The 19,122-nt window shown below is 36.6% G+C and overlaps 1 protein-coding gene across 1 annotated transcript in view; it reads left to right on the top strand.

Annotated features, from left to right (window-relative positions):
• The window catches only part of LOC118586262 (B-cell scaffold protein with ankyrin repeats-like), a 120,528-nt gene that overhangs the window by 61,541 nt on the left and 39,865 nt on the right, over positions 1–19,122 (top strand). The window contains exons 3-5 of the mRNA XM_036191384.1: positions 8,618–8,696; positions 11,845–12,153; positions 15,810–16,115. Coding sequence (XP_036047277.1) covers positions 8,618–8,696; positions 11,845–12,153; positions 15,810–16,115 — 694 coding nt within the window. The remainder of the gene's footprint in view (positions 1–8,617; positions 8,697–11,844; positions 12,154–15,809; positions 16,116–19,122) is intronic.

The following is a 19,122-nucleotide window of genomic DNA, read 5'->3' as shown; positions in this document are numbered from 1 at the left end:
TTTACTGTGTGGAATCTCCAGTAAGAATTCTATCTGTGTATCCTTGGGCAAATTATTTAACCCATTGTGCTTAATTATTCATTCACTTAATGAGAATCATAATAGCAACCTAACTCAGAAAAGGTACATTGAAAATTAAATATGTTAACATTGAAAATTAACTCTGTAAAGCTTATAGCATTTTCTGGTATATAGAAACTATTATGTAAGTTATCCCTAATAACTACTAATAATTAGGTTATATAATCTATCACACATATTTATAAGTATAGCTTTTACTAAAAGAAACTTAATTTACTTTTTATCTGGCCTCCATTTCTTCTTCTTTCAGTTTCTGATATTTAGTAAGCTTTGGATAAGTGTTTCAATAAAACTAACTAAAAATTATCTTCTTTGACACTATTATATTTCTTTGCTGACTGGACTTTGTGTTGAATTGATATTGTTTCTGTTGTTTTAAAGACAGCTTAACTTTCTAGTGAGTTGTAAATTTTTATAAAACTGTCTTTGGCATGGGGTAAACTGCCTAATCTTTTATTCATTCACCTCACTCAGATGTTAATAAATGCAAATCCCAGGTAAGGTAAAGCAATCCTTACCTTATTGTTAGAATTCTATGTATTATACAAAATTGCTCAGATAACAAGACAAAATGTTAATGTGCATGCTAGGAAATGACCTGAGACAGTGTTTCACTATTCCCTTGGTGCTAGGCGATTGTTGGGGTCTAGAGATTTTGACCAGTGTCAGAGACACTTTAAGACAACGTGAATAACATGAACCTTCTCTGTTTCCAAATGGAGATTTTTAAAAGACTGTTTGAGCACACACATATTCATTCAGGTTCAGGCTTCAATATCCTACCCTATCCATCAAATACTTATTATCCAAAGGCTAAGTAGTAGTCTCCATTTAAAACAAGAAAATTCTGTCCAAAGATGCTCACAGCTGAAGGTGAGTGAGGCTCGGCAGACAAGTTGATTGAAGTCCATATTACTCCACACTATGAAGAGTGCTGCTTTCAGAGTCACATGGGTGCTAGCCATGGTCTGGCTTCCTCTAGAACAAGTTGTAATTTCTTTCAGACCATGACTATGAAGATTAGGAATTCTTATCCCAGTAGCTGAAATCTGTGTGGTGAATCACTCTTGGGTTTAAAATGCAAAGCTGCTCCCCGCACACAATAAGCAAAATGCCTCATGACAGAATAAGTGCTGTAGGTTTATTGTACAACAGTTATAAAATATACACAGTGACCATCTCAGTGTCTTGGTGATGGACTCCACAAAATCAAATTTATTTCAGTGTTACAAGTTTTAATAAAAACTGTCAGACATCAGGACTAAAGAAAATGTTTTGCTGCCAAAGTGAGCTTATTGTTTTCACTGGTTCTCTTTGAATTTGATTTCATATGTAAGTAATGGGGAAATAAATTTCTTTAATAGCAATGCTTTTCCTTCTACCAGGAAAGGTTTCTGCTTTACATTATCTTAAATTAATTCAATTACAGAAAATTCACATTTAAGAGGTTTGTGCTATTATCAAGTTGTCAGTGTATTTTGCTACCATCTGTGGCTCCTTTGGGGTGCATCAAGTATGTTTCTTGTGCAGAAGTAATGTTCCTTGAACAGAAAATCCGAGTGTACACACTGCCAATGCACTCATCAGAGTATGATAGGATAGTAACTGATGTGAATGGAACCCAACTGAGAAGGAGTGATTATGATAGGCTTAATAAGAAAATTATTCATCATATACATATGTGTGTATATATATATATATATATATATATATATATATATGATGTGTATATATATGATGTTTATGTGTGTGTATATATATGTATATATATACATATATATATACAGAGAGAGAGAGAGAAAGCGCTCAATTTTTTTTCTTTTTCTTTCTAATGAAACACTTCACTACTAACAAAGATAGCTTGAGCATTGAAACCAGAAATTTATTTAGCCTCTCACCATATTTTCAATGAATAAATGTTTCACCTTTCCTTGCTTTTAGTCTCCCATGTTTCAAATACTTTAATCAATAGGAATGAACTCTCCTTATTCCATATTTGGAAACTGAGATTATCTCAGCCACATGAATGCTGAGAATGGATTTGCAGCAACATACGCTTTAAGGATTGTTCTGTCTAATTTGTCAAATAACACTTATTTGTTCATAGTAATAGTATAAAATTAAACAGTCGTTTGTTTCATTTGTCAAATAACACTTATTATCTAACAACTGAAGAGTATAATTTTTGTAGGAAATTGCTAAGTATCTAACTGGCATTTTATGTTTGCTTCTGGCTTGAATTCAGAAACCACTTGTACCTCTTATTTTAGATAAATGGAGTGTCCTTCCACTGTAAAGATGGCAATGCAGCCTTTTATTGCTCTGCTGTTTGGACCATTTGCTTCTTTGACCCCTGACTCGAGTATTAAAGGCTCTGAAACAGCAGACAATGAGTTTTTGAAAATTGTCATCACAGATGTAAACCTGGCCCTGTGCATTCACTAATTTCAATCTGCCTACCTTCTACTTGGTGTGCCTTCATATTATATCATCTTTAAACTTGATTTGATTAGCATATTCAAAACAAGGTAATGATTTGTATCTTTGTCATGCTGGTGCCTTGCATATCCTCTACTGACCTTTATTAACTAGATTTAAATTTAAAGCTAAAACCAATGTCTAGACTTTGGAAGACTCAGTAGTGAATTTTGTGCTACTATCTGATACATGTTCCTATCCTTACCATGAAAACTAGAATGACCAATATTTTAGGTGTGGCAACTGCAGATTCACATGCTTAGTCAAGGATTTTGTCACCTTCTCATAGATCATTATGTACCCCATCTATGCCAATGTCTTTTCCCTTCTCTTTGCTTTCCTATTATTAAATGCTTATGGGTGGCATGGGTCCTGCCTTACATCATTTTGTGCTAGAAGAAGAGAAGATAATTGAAAACTAACCTAAATAAGTACTTGCAGCATAAATGTTATAAAATCAAAGTTTACTGCCTTGTAGGATAATTTGAGATTCCTTCAGCCTATATCCTGCTGGCTTCCAGCTCTTTCATTATGTTACAAAGGAAGTTGTATCAAATAGATTTTCAAGCAGATATGAGTACATAACCTACCCAGCATGCCCAGGAGCCCTGAGTAATGCCTATGAGCATAAAGAGGTCCAGCATGAACCTATGATAATATTTGTGCTATAATTTCCTGTACCTAAATTAGGTATAATTTAAAAAGATCTTGAGCTAAGAAAAGATGTCTGTTTTTAATCCTTTATAATTTTGGGCCCTTTGGTTTTATTCTTTATATTCTAGTTTAAATACAACTGATCTTTATTCAGCCTTGTAACTGACTATAAATGTTAACATAAACATGGCTATATGAAAAATACGTTGACATATTTAATTCTATAGTGAAACTCTTAAAATAATACAGATAGTAGTTGCAGACTGTTTTCGATTTACCAAGCTTTATTCCAAGTAGTTGATATCAGTTGTATTTTTCAGTAACTCTATGAGATGAGATACATTTAAGCTTCTTTGGTATCTAGAGAGGCCAAACCAGAAAGAAATTAGCTGAGCTAATGTGAGTAATAATAGGAGAGAAAGATTCAAATCCAAATATATCTAATGGCAGATATATCTTATCTCAGAACTCATAAGCTATGGAGTCTACACATGTTCAAAAGGGTGTTGATTTGGAAAAACTTTTCCAGCTGCATTGCAGAGGACTACATACAACTAAACTTCAGTAAACAAGTGCTGCCTCCAAGCTTCCTATCACAATTTACATCCTCTGGGGGAAAAAAAAAATGTCACCTGCTGTTTGGATCCTGTGGCTTTTCTCTTTGCCTTGTATCTTTAAGGCCCACCCAGCCATACTTTTGCTTTTCTTTGCTAGAACATCCACATTCCTCCATCTACCAATTCACTTATCCCTTCATCCATTAGGTCAGTAAACATCTGTTAGCTACTACCACTAGATTCAGGATGAGTCTCACAAACCCTTCTCATACTTCACAGTCCAGTCTTAGCTATTTTGTAAAGAGTGATTTCAATTGTTTCTTATACTGAAATCTTTAATTAAGCAAAACACAAAATTAAAATTTCTTGGTATATTTTACATTTATTTTTACCAAGCTAAATATTTAGCATCTTAGGGGAATGTTATATCACTCTGTCTCCTTAAAACTTGCCATGTATTATAGCAACATACACAGAGAAAAATCCTTAAGAAATGTCCACTGCCTGACTGGTCCATGTTGGTGATAACAATTATGCTTTAAAATGTTACTTGTAGATGGTGTGTTAAGAACTTTCCGGGATGCAGTTGTTGAGTATTTTGGGTAAACTTCCCTAAGCCAGAAACTCTTCCTGCTATAAGATGCTTCAGCTCAGTTCTGAGTATCATTTTGAAATCAAAAAAGGTTAATAAAGAATGGTTCATTTCCTTTTACTTTGGACATCTGACTGTGTGATTACACCCTCCTTGGATCTCTGTCATTTTTCTTTCTTGTACTTATTCACTGAAGTCCCTCTTCCTGCTGCTTCCTCCCCATCTAGCTCCAGCTCTAAAATGTTGACACAGCTCTGTTTTTTCATACTCAGTGTACTGTTTAGAAGTTTGTAGCACTAAATTTATCTATTTAATTTCATGGCCAGTTTATCATCTTATATTTTGGAAAGGAATGAGCCAGTAGTTGAACAAGTATATTTTATAATCAATGTTCAGTAGCCTGTAACTAACTGCTCTTCTGAAATCTTTAAAGCACTTTAAATCTTTTGACTCTATACTTACAATTCAGTTCTGTCAGTCAAATTTCTCAGTTATGTCTTACTGATCAATTAGAGGCTTATCTGTCTACTGTAAAACCAGTCTCTGTTTTCAAAGATTGGAAGGCTCTATTGTATACTTATGCATCCACTCCAAATGGATTTTCAAGTGTTCCAAGATCCAATACAAAGGATATTTAAGCTGAACATGTTCTCTCTAGACCACCAGCTTAGTTCTAGATTGCATCAAAAATGTGGTGTTAATCAGTGTCTTCATCTCTGAAGGATTTTAAAAAGAAGACTTTAGCCTGAGAGCTGCCACTAGATATTGAGGGTTAGAAATTTTCATGGTCATATTTAACTCCATTCCTCCAGCTTTTGACATCATAGTTCTTAAACATCCTGTCTGCTCCATCTTTGTAGTCCTTGCCCATAATGTAGCTCCCTCCCTCTCAGTCTCTCTCCCCGCCCATCTCTCTCTGATGTCGTTAGCTTATATTTTGAAAACCAAATTCTGAGTATAGTTACACTCTGACTCTTTGTCACACTGTTCCTGAAACAAAACCTGGTGCATGATGCATTCCATTCTTTGCTCACACTTAGCTCTTTAAGCTTCTTTGGGTTGTTGAATCTATACCAGACTTACCAGCAACTCTCTCTCCTTGAAAGCCAGATAAACTGGCCTCAAAACTTTTCTTTTGAAGTTTGGTGAAGCATTTAACTTTGTGTTCTGGTCTCTGTTTGGAGGTTTTCTTTTGTCTGTCCTTCCATCCTCTATCTTCAATGCCTAGAGCCCAACTTCAGGAGGTTTTTGAGAGTTTCTGGATGAATCATCTATTGGTAGAAGTGGGACATTGCAATCAGCCACTATCACTGTGTTGGGTTTAACTTTCAATTCTCTATTTTATCTGTAGTGATTACTTATTAAAATAAATAAAATACTGTACCTTGTTTATCTTTCAGCATCAATGGGTCATTTTGACCTTTTTTTTTTTTTTTGAGCTGAGGATCGAACCCAGGGCCTTGTGCTTGCTAGGCAACCACTCTACCACTGAGCTAAATCCCCAAACTTGACTTTATTATTTAACTTTCTTCTTTTAATAACAGTATATGTACTATATAGAAAGCCAACTACATGTTTAACAAATGTATGAATAAAATCAGTCATAGGAAAAGAAACCATGCTTTCTTAAAAGTATTTATAAGAAGCAAAAGTCAACATTATGTAATTAAACACTATTATGTGGTACAGATGTGTTGGATTATATTATTATGACCTGGCCTTCTTCATAAAATGAGGGCATAGATATTTCCCACATTTCTCAGGGTAGAAAATTGAGGTTTAGGTTTAAGCATTTGCCTGATATCATATAGCTGAAAAATTACACAGCTATGATTTGTCTTTCAGATGTCTTGCTCGGTCCACTAGAACACAAAGCCAAGTTTTAAAGTATCTAGATGTCTGAGAAGCATGAGACTTCTCTTTGATGCTGTCATTGTTTTTGTATAATAGTTATTAATGTGTCATTAGATCTAGCATATTTTTAATTTATGATTGTAAGGACTTTAAGGGGGAAGCATTTGCTTTTCCAATATAAATATTTTCAGATACTTTCACTCCTGAGAGGATAATTACTCTGTATAACATTAATTATAGGAAATATTAATTATACATAATATGGGCCATAGACAAAATTTAGAAGGAGGTTTTTGGGGATATTCTTGGGGTATGGCTGTTTATATGGCTTAAATCATAACATGAAACCTACTCCAAAAAGATTTCAATTTCTTTATACTTGTCCAGCAGTTCTTAATGTATGGTATTTTTCATAATTCTTAAGGTCTTTAGAAATGATTTCTGATGTTTAAAGAGTAAAAAAACATTCCTTTATGTGATTTTGAGAGTGCTATAGACTTATAAAGTATATTCTTGACCTACATTTTAAAATTTACAGGTTATTCTAGTTGGAAACTTAAGAAATCTATAATAAACCATGATTTGAATACCAATACCTATAAATATATCTAACACATCAATGCTATCTTTCATAGATTACACTTAGGTGAAAGGACTGAGGATTAAAATGAATTATCAGACTCAATAAAGTACTGAGGTACTTTTTTTTACTCTTAAATCTTCATTAAGATTCCCTGGAAAACTAGATGATACTCTCATGAGAACATCCATTAAAAATAAATCAATTCTATTGGGTTCTTATTGGCCAACACAGATGGTAAAGAAAATTGAAGAGGTCAGTGTACTGGTCAAATACCTTAGCATACCTTGGCTACAATAATGTGTAAAGTGTACCAATGTGGATTCTCTAACTTAGAACAAATGGCCTTATTATTTCCATCAATTCTGTTAAGAACAAAAACATATCTTTGAATAAGCTATTTGACATTTGTGTTTAAAACGTGTGGTCCCTGTTAAATACAGTCACACCCCCATCCTTTTCTGTATGCAGTTTGGACAAATACAATTGTTTTCACTTGACTTCCTCTAAGAGGAGCAGTACGTTCCACAATTATAGGAGCCCCATCTTCTCAGAGAATTTAAACAAAACTAGATCTTCTAGAAATAAATATATTTTGTTCTCTCTCAGTAAGTCTGTCTTCTACAAATAGTGTGACATCGGGTATAAATCAACAGTGGGGTGAATGTTTAACATGTTGGAGAGCCTGGGTTCGAGCTCCACCGCTGCTAAATAAATAAGTTAATTAGTAAGTAAATAAACACCAGAACTGACTTCAAGAAGACAAATAAATATAAATAAATGAGTTTACTTTCTTTCTTATAAAGACATGGAATAAACATCTTCAAGAATGTCCCCAGCTAAGACTCATAGCAATGGTGGAGAGGGTGCATGAACTAGCCTTCTCCTGTACTCAGATTGGTGACTAACCTAACTGTTATCATAGAACCTACATCCAGTGATTAATGGGAGCAGATGCAGAGACCCACAGCCAAGCACTTGGCTGAGGTCCTGGAGTTCAGTTGAAGAGAAGGAGGAGGGACTATAGGAGCAAGGGGGGGAGGGGGCGGGACAAGATCATGATGGGAAAAACCATAGAGACAACTGACCCAAGCTAGTGGAAGCTCACAGACTCTGGATTGACAGCTGGAGAGCCTGCATGGGACCAAACTAGGCCCTTTGAATGTGGGAGGCCTTTGTGTGGATTGATCTGTTTATGGGGCATTTTGCAATGGGACCAGGACCTATCCCAGGTACATGAACTGGCTTTTTAAAGCCCGTTTACTATGGTAGGGAATGGTATTACTCAGCCTTGATGCAGAGGGGAGGGGCTTAGTCCTGCCCCAACTTGGTGTGCCAGACTGCATTGACTACCCCTTATAAGGAGTGAATGGAGGGAGAAATGGGGAGAACGGGAGAAGGGGAGAAAGGGGGAACAGTGGTTGGTATGTAAAATGGAAAAACAATAAAAATAAATAAATTTTAAAAAATTATTACTTTCATTGTACCATAATATACCTGATGTAATTAATATCTTTTAAATAATAAAAGAAACAGTTTTAAGAGAACTGTTTTTCAGTTTTATGCAGGTTACCTCATCCAAACTGATGATTATTGCTTTCATCAAGTGTTAAAACAGTTGTTAGGTTTCTTTTTAAAATCAACTTATTATTCATGATGGATGTCTTTCTTATTTTGCTTTTAATACCATGTATCATTGACCACATATATAACCAAAGTAGGTAATAAAGAAGAATTTAAGTATTTAATAAAACTTTAAAAGCATTTTCCCTGTAGGTAAGATTAATGCACATTATTAAAAATTACCTTCCTTCCTTTCAGATCCAAAACATTAGCAGAAATAATGAGCAAGAAAATGATTATGAAGAGGATGTTACCACATTTTCAACATGTTCACCCTGTAAGTTTTCTTCTAATCCATAAATACTTATAGGCTTTATAGTATAGTATATAAAATCGAAAACAAGACTGAACAGAAAACGTGGGAAGGTATTTTATCAACCAAAGGATTTATAAATAATATTGTGGTAAAGATATTTTGCCTACATGGGCTTTAATTTAAACATCGTTTATGAGGTCAAAATTTAATAATCAAATACGAGTTTATGAGTTTCCTACCCTGAAAAAGTTATACAAATCACTTTGATATTCTTTTCTGGGTATTTGAAAACTATGTTTCCAAATTTGTTCTTCAAAACACAATCACATTCTCTATGGAGCTGAGTTCTGTCAGCTGTGAAGTGGGAAATTGAGGCAAGGATGTTTCTAAGATCCTTCATGCCATAGTACATGTAATTCTATGTCTAACATCTGAGGATGAATTCAGTGTTCATACATGTGCAGGCCAGGTCTCATTAGCTTGCAATGGCTTGCTTACCATCTTCACCAGCATTTATGATGGACATCCCACCCTTTGTTCGGAAAATCCTAATTCCTGCTATGCCCAATGTTTCCTCCACCTGCTGACTTCTCTCCGCAGCCAGCGAAAATGCCTTTTCTTTTTAAGTTAGTTCAAAATTCTTGAAGTTACTCTGGACTTTGGTCCTTTCTCTCCCACTATACATCCATTCCACCATAAGACTGTTGACTGCACTGTCACTGTTATTTATCCTAGAGAGAAAGAGAATGACTATGCCTCGCCTCAGGATATGCGGTTTCCGCTCCGTTCACACACTCTTCCTCCCTCATCCTCCCAACTCCTGTCCGTCCACATATCATAACCCCTGTTTTAACATTTCATTTTCCTTTGCTCATATATTTCTCCACTGTGCTCAGCATCATTCCACGTTTTATTTCACTTATCTGGTTCTCCATTTAAGGGCCTGTCCCCTTCATTTAAAATACTTGTTTTGGGAGATTGGGATTGTCTGTTCAGGTCCATATGGCCTAGAAGCAGTACATGATCAATGCTCAGTTGTACACTACTGACCACAAGCTTTTTGAATGACAGGCTGACAGGCAAATCAAACAAAATCCAATGCAAAGCTGACCAAGTATACTTTGATAAAAATCCTTCAAACGTTATCACAACACACACATGAATATTACATATTAAATCATGAACTGATTTGAAGGGCTATAGGTTATATATTTTATCACCTTAATAATAAATGTTATGATAAAGTTCATTATTAATACTGACCACACATCTATCAAAATATTCCACCCTCTGAAGACCTGACAATAACAAGAGAACGTTATTGCATTTCTTGTAAAGAAAAGTCTCATCTCTACAGCTGAAACTGAGAGCTCTCTCAGCTGTGAGACCGTGATTGGGCTCAGCCACCAGTTTTCATGGGGCTCAGTAAGGTCAAGGCACCCCAGCCAGCATCACAATAAAGACTGGGCATGCTGAACCCTCTGCCTACTAACTCTAACTTAACTTGCCAGGGCTGGATCCACCTGCCAAGCACCTGGAATGTCTGTTTTTTTGTCAGTGTTGAGAAACATTGATTGTAGAACTAAAGTGCTAGCATGCAATTTCCTGTCCTTGACTGCAATTCTAGGCTGATGACTGATTTTCTTAGACAAAATAGTCAAACATCTTCAGGTACTTATGGCTGAGCAATAATTCCCTTCCAGTTACTCCATCATCTACTCCATCAGCATTTCCAGGGGTCACTTTACTCTAGGGACAGTGTCAAAGTGTGAGGAATAGAAAACTGAATGAAACTTCTGGAGAAAAATCACACACAAACAACACACCATACACATATACTACCCCATACCTACACACACACACACACACACACACACACACACACACACACACATATAACACACCACACCACACACTTACACTCCCCCTACACACATACCTCACATACACCACATATACATACAGTATACAACACACACACACACACACACCGCACCACACATGTCACACATACAAAACATAGCATACACATACATCCTCCCACACATACACCTATACATACCACATATACACACATACTTCACACACACACACACACACACACACACACACACACACACACACAGGTATACTGCATACACATACCCCACAGCACACATACACCATACACATACACTGCACACACACACACAGCATAGTACATACATATACCACAGAAGTCTGCTTGCTCATCCCAGACTTGTACTAATAGAATCTAAGTTCAGTTCTAGAAGCAAAAACTGTGTCTCTCTTCTTCCTTGTGTGGAAGAAAATACTGTGCAGGGCACCATCATAGGCGTACTTTTTCATGGGCCTCATTTTTCTCACACTGCTGAAAGTTTTCTACTGCGTGACTTCATTTTTCAAAGCAACAAAGAACAAGTGTCTTCTTCCCCCACACTGTTTCACTTGATATTTAAAGCTATATTTTAACAAAATTTAAAAACAATTCTTTTCATTGAAAATGATAAGACACATTTCATCTGTTTGAAAGATCAAAAAGAATGTCTTTCATTTTCATTTTTAAAAATGAAACATTGTATTAATTGTTTTACAGATGTGAAATTATTGTTGCTTAATGTTTTTGTGCTATTCCTGGGTGGTTAGAGTATTTTTGTATAATATAAAAGTATATGTTGTGTGCTTCTTAGACCGTAGGGACATTGACTCAATTATTGGGTTAAATTTCAAAACAGAATGCATTTTATCATTCGGTATGTTTTCTCCAGGGGAAAAAAAGGCATTTTACCAAGTACCATTTTCAAAAATTAATGAAGTACCCATAATAATTTATGGTTGTTAATTATATAAGTTATTACAATACCTATTATCAGCCCTAAGTAGTATGTATAATAAATATGTGGAGATGCAAAGTAAAGGCACAGATTCGTTTTCAGCAGTTTCTCTACAGAATCAAAATGTCTGTATGTGGCTATGTCATGTACTCAGGAAACAAGATGAGATGGAGCTTTGAGGCTCATTAGGGAAAACAGAGGTATGCAGTGGGCAGCTTTTCACTACATAACAGGTAACAGAAGCTTGTTAACTGTGCTACAACTTCTATGCAAATTTTCAAAATGCCTCCAGACAATGTATGTAAGTGAAACTGCTCAATCTTTGTCATAAATAGCCCCACAGTCCCCAGCATTTCATCACGAACTCAGGAAGACACACAGACAGAGCACAGACATATCAGAGGAACCTGAAAGGTCTGTGGACACGGAGGAGGAAGAACCAGGTGCTGAGTCAAGATCCAGCTTGCCAGAGGTTGAGGGTGAAAGCTCTGAGAACCAGTATGACGATTTGTATGTGTTCATTCCTGGAATTGATGCAGAAAGCAACTCACAAGAGCCTCTTCCATACTGCAGACCTCCTCCGCCTCCACCCCGATCAGGGACTGCTGCCTCACAACTAGAAAGACCTCACTTCACCTCACAAGGTAAGCTTATAGGTGGTGATGCAAAGAAACAATTTGTTCCAAGTCTTCTACACAACATATGGTACAATGCTGAATCTGTGGAGACACGATCAGATTCCAAAACCAAGGTGACTCTCTGATCTTTAACTGAATCTAAGGGAAGAAAGCAAGAGATAATCTATTTACCCTTTCCCTCTGACCCTGTTCCCCCAAAATAAAATGCCCTTGCAAAACTGTAGGAATGTAAATACAATAAATAATAATACTAAAATAGCCATAATAATTTGGAAAGAATCTGCCATGATGCACATAAAATAAACTTGGTACATTCTGTGGGAAGGTTCAGTGTTCTGGGCAGAAGGAAGGCTATTGTGGATAATTCAGAGATGGGCCTGGGCACTTTGCTCATATGGTGCTTGGTCTCCCTGGGAGCTAGGTCTCCTAGGATTTGTCCTTGGAGTTCTCAATACCCTAAAATCTCTCAGCCCCAGGGTCACTGTCAACCACTTTATCCACCTATTTTGTGCTTAACCTCTCAGGTTGTAAACTATTCTCACAAAGAAAATTTCATAACAAAAACTAAAATACCAGTTTTTCATCATATGCTATAAATAATGTTTTAGTTGTCAGATCCCAGAAGACTATCAAATGTATGAACACTGCTTGAAACAGTGAATTTTGAAGTGGCTAGAAAGATGGTTCAGCAGTTAAGAGCACTTGCTACTCTTGCAGAGGACCCAGGTTCAATTCCCAGAACCTACAAGATGGCTCACAACTGTCTGTAACTCTATTCCAAGGGATCTATCCCCCTCTTCTGGCCTCTTTGTGTACTATATACATTTAGTACACATGCGTAGATGCAGGCAAATATTCATACATATGAAATAAAAATATTTTTTCAAGTGAATTTTGAAACCACAAAATTTAGCATTACTGCCCTTCGAGGCCCTGTTTCTGAGAAGGCTCATATTTATTGATATAAGCTGCACTCAGATTCTACAACACATTAGAAAACCAAACCTGGGAAATACTTCTCTGGCTCATACAGCATGTAGTCACTGCTCACCTATGTGCCAAGTTTTTCTGCACTCTAGAGAAAGTGAAGTTAGCGCATAAAAATCTGTGGGAGAAAAAAAAAAACAGTCTAGCAGAAGACTAGCCACAAAATTCTACTCCATTTTTTAAATTTGAAAATTTTAAATAATGAAGATGGAAATATTATCTTGGGTCAGATTAAATATCTATAATATATAATGTTACATCATAATTTTATAATGTAACTCTTCATATACAATGTTAGCTAAGAAACCTAATACCAATATCTTGTACGTTTACCAGATACCTATGACCAAAATTATAATTTTAGCTAATATATCTCTTGAAAAGTACCACACATAAGAGGCAAAGACCTTCTAAAAAAAAACCACATTGATTTTATTTAAAAAGCATATTGTTGGCCGGGCAGTGGTAGCTCACGCCTTTGATCCCAGCACTCGAGAGGCAGAAAGCATATGGTCACATTTTGTTTGCTTAATGTTTTCATATTTTGTATATAAACTACAAAGTAATGGGTTTCATTTTAATATACATGGTGTACATATAGAACTGTTTTTCACATTCATCCCCGTACTTTCTTGTCCCCTTCTCACTGGTTCCCTTCCTCTTGCCGACTGATCAATTTTTTACTTTCAGATCTTTTTTTTTTTTAATTCATCTTTTCACCAAAGCACTGAAAAATGAGTAAAAAAGAAAATGGCACTATTTTTCAGGATATTTTTATACATTTTCTTTTTAGATTTATTGACTATGTTTATGAATGTTTGGTTAGCCTGAACAAGTGTATTTGTGCTATGGCATGTCTGTTGGATCTCATGGGACTAGGGTTAAGGATAGTTGTAAGCCAATATATGGGTGCTGGTAATCAAACTCAGGTCCTCTGTAAGAGTAACAAGTACTCCTGGCCACTGAGCCCATTTGTCAAAATCTATCCTTGAGTTATAGAAAATGGGCAACAAATTCTACAAGTGAGACTTGCAGACATGTGCATTGGATAAACTACTAATATACACCACTATGAAGCATCTTTCAACCTTCACAACAATAAGATTGAACTATCATTAGGACCCATCTGCCATTCAGACACAAGGCCACAGAGCCTGTAATTAGAATATGCAACATACTTCCAGAGTTCTCCTTTCTATACATTTGTGCCCCATTATTTCAGAAGTTAGAGTGATTCGCTCGTAGGAGTGATTCGTTTAGTATTTATTCGTATACAACCTGGAGTGAGAAAACTTGGGCCCCACTCCTTAGCTCAAAGCACAAACTGATGCTTTGGAAGATAAAAAGTAAAATGTATGATTTCTAATGTGAGTCCAACTTTAGAAAGAGTTGGAAAGAGAGGTGGGTGGGGAACAGCTCAGGAAATGGGTTCATAAAAGTGAGACAGTTGACACATTTTGCTAAAAATGAAGTGCTGTAAAAGTCTTTCCCACACACTTAATCAGGTTTCACCCGGAGGCTGTCAGGGAAACAGAAGTCATGAAGTCGAAATCTCAGAGCCATATAATTCATGCCGAAAGAGGCAAGGCGTAATGATTTTAAAGCTGGTGCCAGGCATATAGGAAATTAACGCTTGTTAGCTTAAACTTACCAGGAGAATATAGTTTAAGATGCCTTGGAAGAGTGTCCTGGTTACCCCTCCTAGAACTACCAAAAACAATTCCTGAATATTCTTGTAAAAATACTCTTTGATGTGGTTCTATTAGTTGTTTTTCCTCAGAGTGTTTAAGTTTTTCCACTAAATTCCCAACTTCAGTAATTATTATCAGATCCACACTATTCAACAGAAGCAAGTTGAAAATGAGAGTAAACACTAGTATCCATAGGGAAAGACCTTCTCATTGGCCTAGTAGAGAGGTAAGGGTTATTTTTAATTTATTAACCAGAGTGTTTCATGTGCTTGTCTGCTTAACAACTGCTACAAAGATGTCTTAGCATGTTCTTACAAAGCAGGTAAACATTTTCCCGACTATGCGATTGCATTCTAATCACACACCTAATCCTTAAGCCAGTGATTGCCCACAATGTCCGTTATATCAAGGTCTCCACTTTGGTATCACATTTCTGAGTAAGGTTCATATTCACCTGTGAAAACCAAGAGTTGCACTTTTGAAAGTCAGTCTGTCGTTGCTAGGACAGACAGCAGAAGCATGTACATATGGCTGGTCCCTCATGTCATTTTCAGAGAAATTAGGTTTTAGGTGAAATAGTATAACTAGTAAAAAAGGGAAGATATCTTACTGGGGAAAAACATGTCTGAGCTTTATTCTTAAAAACACCACTTTCAAGGCATTTGGAGCTTGAGATATAGACTTATGACTCAATTTCCTGATATCAAATATATACCTAAAATAATGTTTAAGAAATGGTAATTTTTTGTAAACATATATTCTTTGCAGAAGTAGCAATTCCAAGCTATGTAAGTGAATCAAACAACCAAGTTTTCTTTTTGAATTTTGATAATCATTTATAAGTATTTTACTAGAGACAGGGCCCTTTTTCATATTGTCTCAATGGCATGTGAGTAAAGTGATTTGAGATGACATATCAAATAAAAACATCAAGAATAGTGCATAAAATATAATGTAAACCCAAACTAAATGTTTCCTAAGCAGGGAAAATGGTGGAAGACCAAATGGAAAGAAGTCAAAACTGGAGTGATCTCAGTGTGAGACAAGAGACAAGAGAGGAACCCAGCAAAGAAGAAAAGAGAGGAGATGAATCACAGAAAGAGGAGGAGGAAGAAAACCCATATGCATTTGCCGAGACTGATGATAATGAGTATGATCTGATCCTGGCCAGTAAGAGCATAAAGAAAAGAACTGGAAATCACTCTTTCATTATAAACAGACCTCCTGCTCCCACCCCCCGACCCACTCATATTCCTTTCAAAGAAGAAACAACACCTTACATAGCCCAAGGTATGTTGTCTATGGATTTTTTTTTCAACTTTCAAATTTTGTGTGCATGGATATTTTAACCTGTATGCATGCACGTCTATGTACCATGTGCATGCCTGGTACCCACAGAGGCCAGAAGAGGGCATTGGGTATCCTGGGAATAGAGTTACATAGAATTTTAAGCTATCATGTGGATGCTGGTAATTGTACCTGGGTCCCTTGAAAGAGCTGCCAGTAATTTTAACCACTGATCTATGTTCCTAACCCTTATTAGATGATTTTTTGTGTGTTCCTTGGTTCATGGGAAAAATTGGATTGGGGGATGAGGTAAAAAGTGAGGGGACTAGTGCTTTAAAACTAAAGGTTGTAAGCATCTTTTCAAGTCACAGATAAAGTCACATTGGCCAAATTTTAATATAATATTTTATTAATTCTTTGAGAATTTTATGCATGCATACAATATCGTATTTACCCCCACTTCTCCCATATCCACCTCCCCACTTTCAGTCTTTTTTTAAAAATAATATACATAGTCCAGTTTATGCTGCCTACATACCCATGTAAGTGGAACCATCGCCTGGAACAAGATTTACCTACCAGGGCCATACCCATAAAGAAAACTGAGTCTCTCCCTCCTAGAAGCCGTTAACTGTCAGTGGGTTCTTTATTTGGGTGTGGGCCTTTCTTTTCTCCATGTTAGCATTTTGACTGAGGTGATGCTGGGCAGGTAGGTCTTGCACAAGCAGCCAAGGCTGCTGTGAGCTCATGGATGCAGCAGTCTTGTCCGGTCCAGAGGGCACTGTTTTGTTCCAGTTTTCTTGTCTTACACTCTTTCTGTTTCTTCTTTATGATGGTCCCTGGACCTTAGAGATACAGAGGTAACATACATGCCCCATTTGTGGCTGAGTACTCCACAGTCATTTAGTCTCTACATTTTGAGCAGTTGTGAGTTTCTGTTTTAACTATACCATTCCTTACACCAATAAACTTCTCTGACCAGGTAGGAGAGCTGTACTAATCTGTGAGTTGAAAGATGTGAACTTAGAAGGCAGTTTGATATTGTGTCCATTTAGCAAAATAATAAAAGTAGGTTTATACATGGGTCTGTAATCTCCCCAGCAATGGGTTCTTGGCCAGATTTACAGTACAAGGTAAACATTTCCTCCTGGGGAGTGGGCCTTAAATACAAGCAGCAAACAGTTAGTTCCCTCCATAACAGTCATACTGTTATAGTTCCCATAGGCATAGCTTCCCACGACCATCATTATTACAGTCCATAGGGTTCATACATGTGGTAAGACTCATGTTACCTTCCTATACTATAAAATCTAGAGAGCAAATATCAGCTTCTTAGTGCAAATTAGATTTCTCCATTGCCCATGACCTAAGTGTGTAATGTCTTCAGCAATAGGCCTTTACCAATTAGGGTAAGTCATAGTGGGCAATAAGAGCATTGGAAATTAATCCCATCACTCGGGAGGCAGAGCCAGGCAGATCTCTGTGAGTTCAAGGCCAGCCTGGGCTGCTGAGTGAATTCCAGAAAAAGGTGCAAAGCTACACAGAGAAACCCTGTCTCAAAAAACCAAAAAAAAAAAAAAAAGCATTGGAAAAAAGCATGTATTGTTTATGTGGGGGGTGGAAGCTCTCTGGCATATCCCTGACCAACGAGTGGTATCTACTGATCTGGTAATGGGATTTTTATTTACAAGCTATGACTCCTGGGAGCCCATAATTCACTGTATAGGGTAACTACAGTTAACCTCTTCTATAAAGTGTTTCCATATGGCTTTTCACTCCTTGTACTAGTTACCTCTCCCTTCTCTGCCCTATCCTTCCATCTCTCTCCCCACTTAATCCTCCCTCCCCTCCCCATTATTTCTATCATGTCTTTTTAAATTTAGGAAAATAATGAATAAAGGAGTGGTGGAGGTGATATAAATACATTATTCTTACATTAAACTTTTGAAAGAAATGAAAATTTAAAATAAATGAGTAGAGGAATAATTAAAATTTTTGATCATGCTAATTCATTAATAAAGATGGACTTAATTTGATAGTTCTTACATAATTCTACAAAAGTCTGTCAGAGTGAAATAGAGTAGGAAATTTGGGTTATGTATTCAGAATTAGCAATTGGTGGCTGAAGAGATGGCTTAGTATGCAAGCTTGAAGATACTAGTTCAAATCCCTGGTAAAAAGTCAGATGTGGATATGCCTGCCTAGAATCCCAGGATTAGAAGACTTTTTCAACACCTTGCCTAGTCTTCCCACTCATGCAGATCTACTAAATGGAATGTTTATCATTTCCCAGAAAGTCATTCATCCCACTATCTATTCATTAGAAGAACATCAATTTGCACCATTCTTGATAGAACAGAGTGGCAGCAGGATGTTGACACACATACAATATAACATAGTCAAAGAGGAAGCTGTTGCTGTGTATGATTGATTGATAAATAAAATGCTGATTGGCCAGTAGCCAGGCAGGAAGTATAGGCGGGACAAGGAGAGAGGAGAATTCTGGGAAGTGGAAGGCTGAGGCAGAAAGACACTGCTAGCCAATGCCATGACAAGCAAGATGTAAAGTAGCGGTAAGCCACAAGCCATGTGGCAACTTATAGACTAATAGATTAGGTTAATTTGAGATATAGGAACTAGATAGCAAGAAACAATTAGGCCAAACAGTTTAAATAATATAAGCATCAGTGCGGGACTGCCAGGACTTGGCGGGAGCTGGAGAGAAACTCTCCAGCTACAAGCTGTAAGGTGCAGAACTGAAGAAAAGAGAGTAAAGAATCCAAGTATATCATTTCAGAGACTAAACAAAGAAACACCAGAGAGCTAGAAGAAGCTATGTTGACATTGCAGAAATACCTTTTTTAGGATATGAGCAAAGAATGACTTTGATATACTAATTCTAATGTAGAAAATGATTCTATGTATTTCTTTGGTTCTGGTAAAGTCAGAAGTTAAGGAAAATAGATTTTTTTAAAAAGTGCAAAGGAGAGTCTGTGGTCTAATGAAATAC

This window comes from Onychomys torridus, chromosome 6 (assembly GCF_903995425.1).
Source record: "Onychomys torridus chromosome 6, mOncTor1.1, whole genome shotgun sequence".
NCBI lineage: Eukaryota > Metazoa > Chordata > Mammalia > Rodentia > Cricetidae > Onychomys > Onychomys torridus.
The sequence above is the reverse complement of the archived record's forward strand: the minus strand, read 5'-3'. Positions and strand labels throughout refer to the sequence as shown.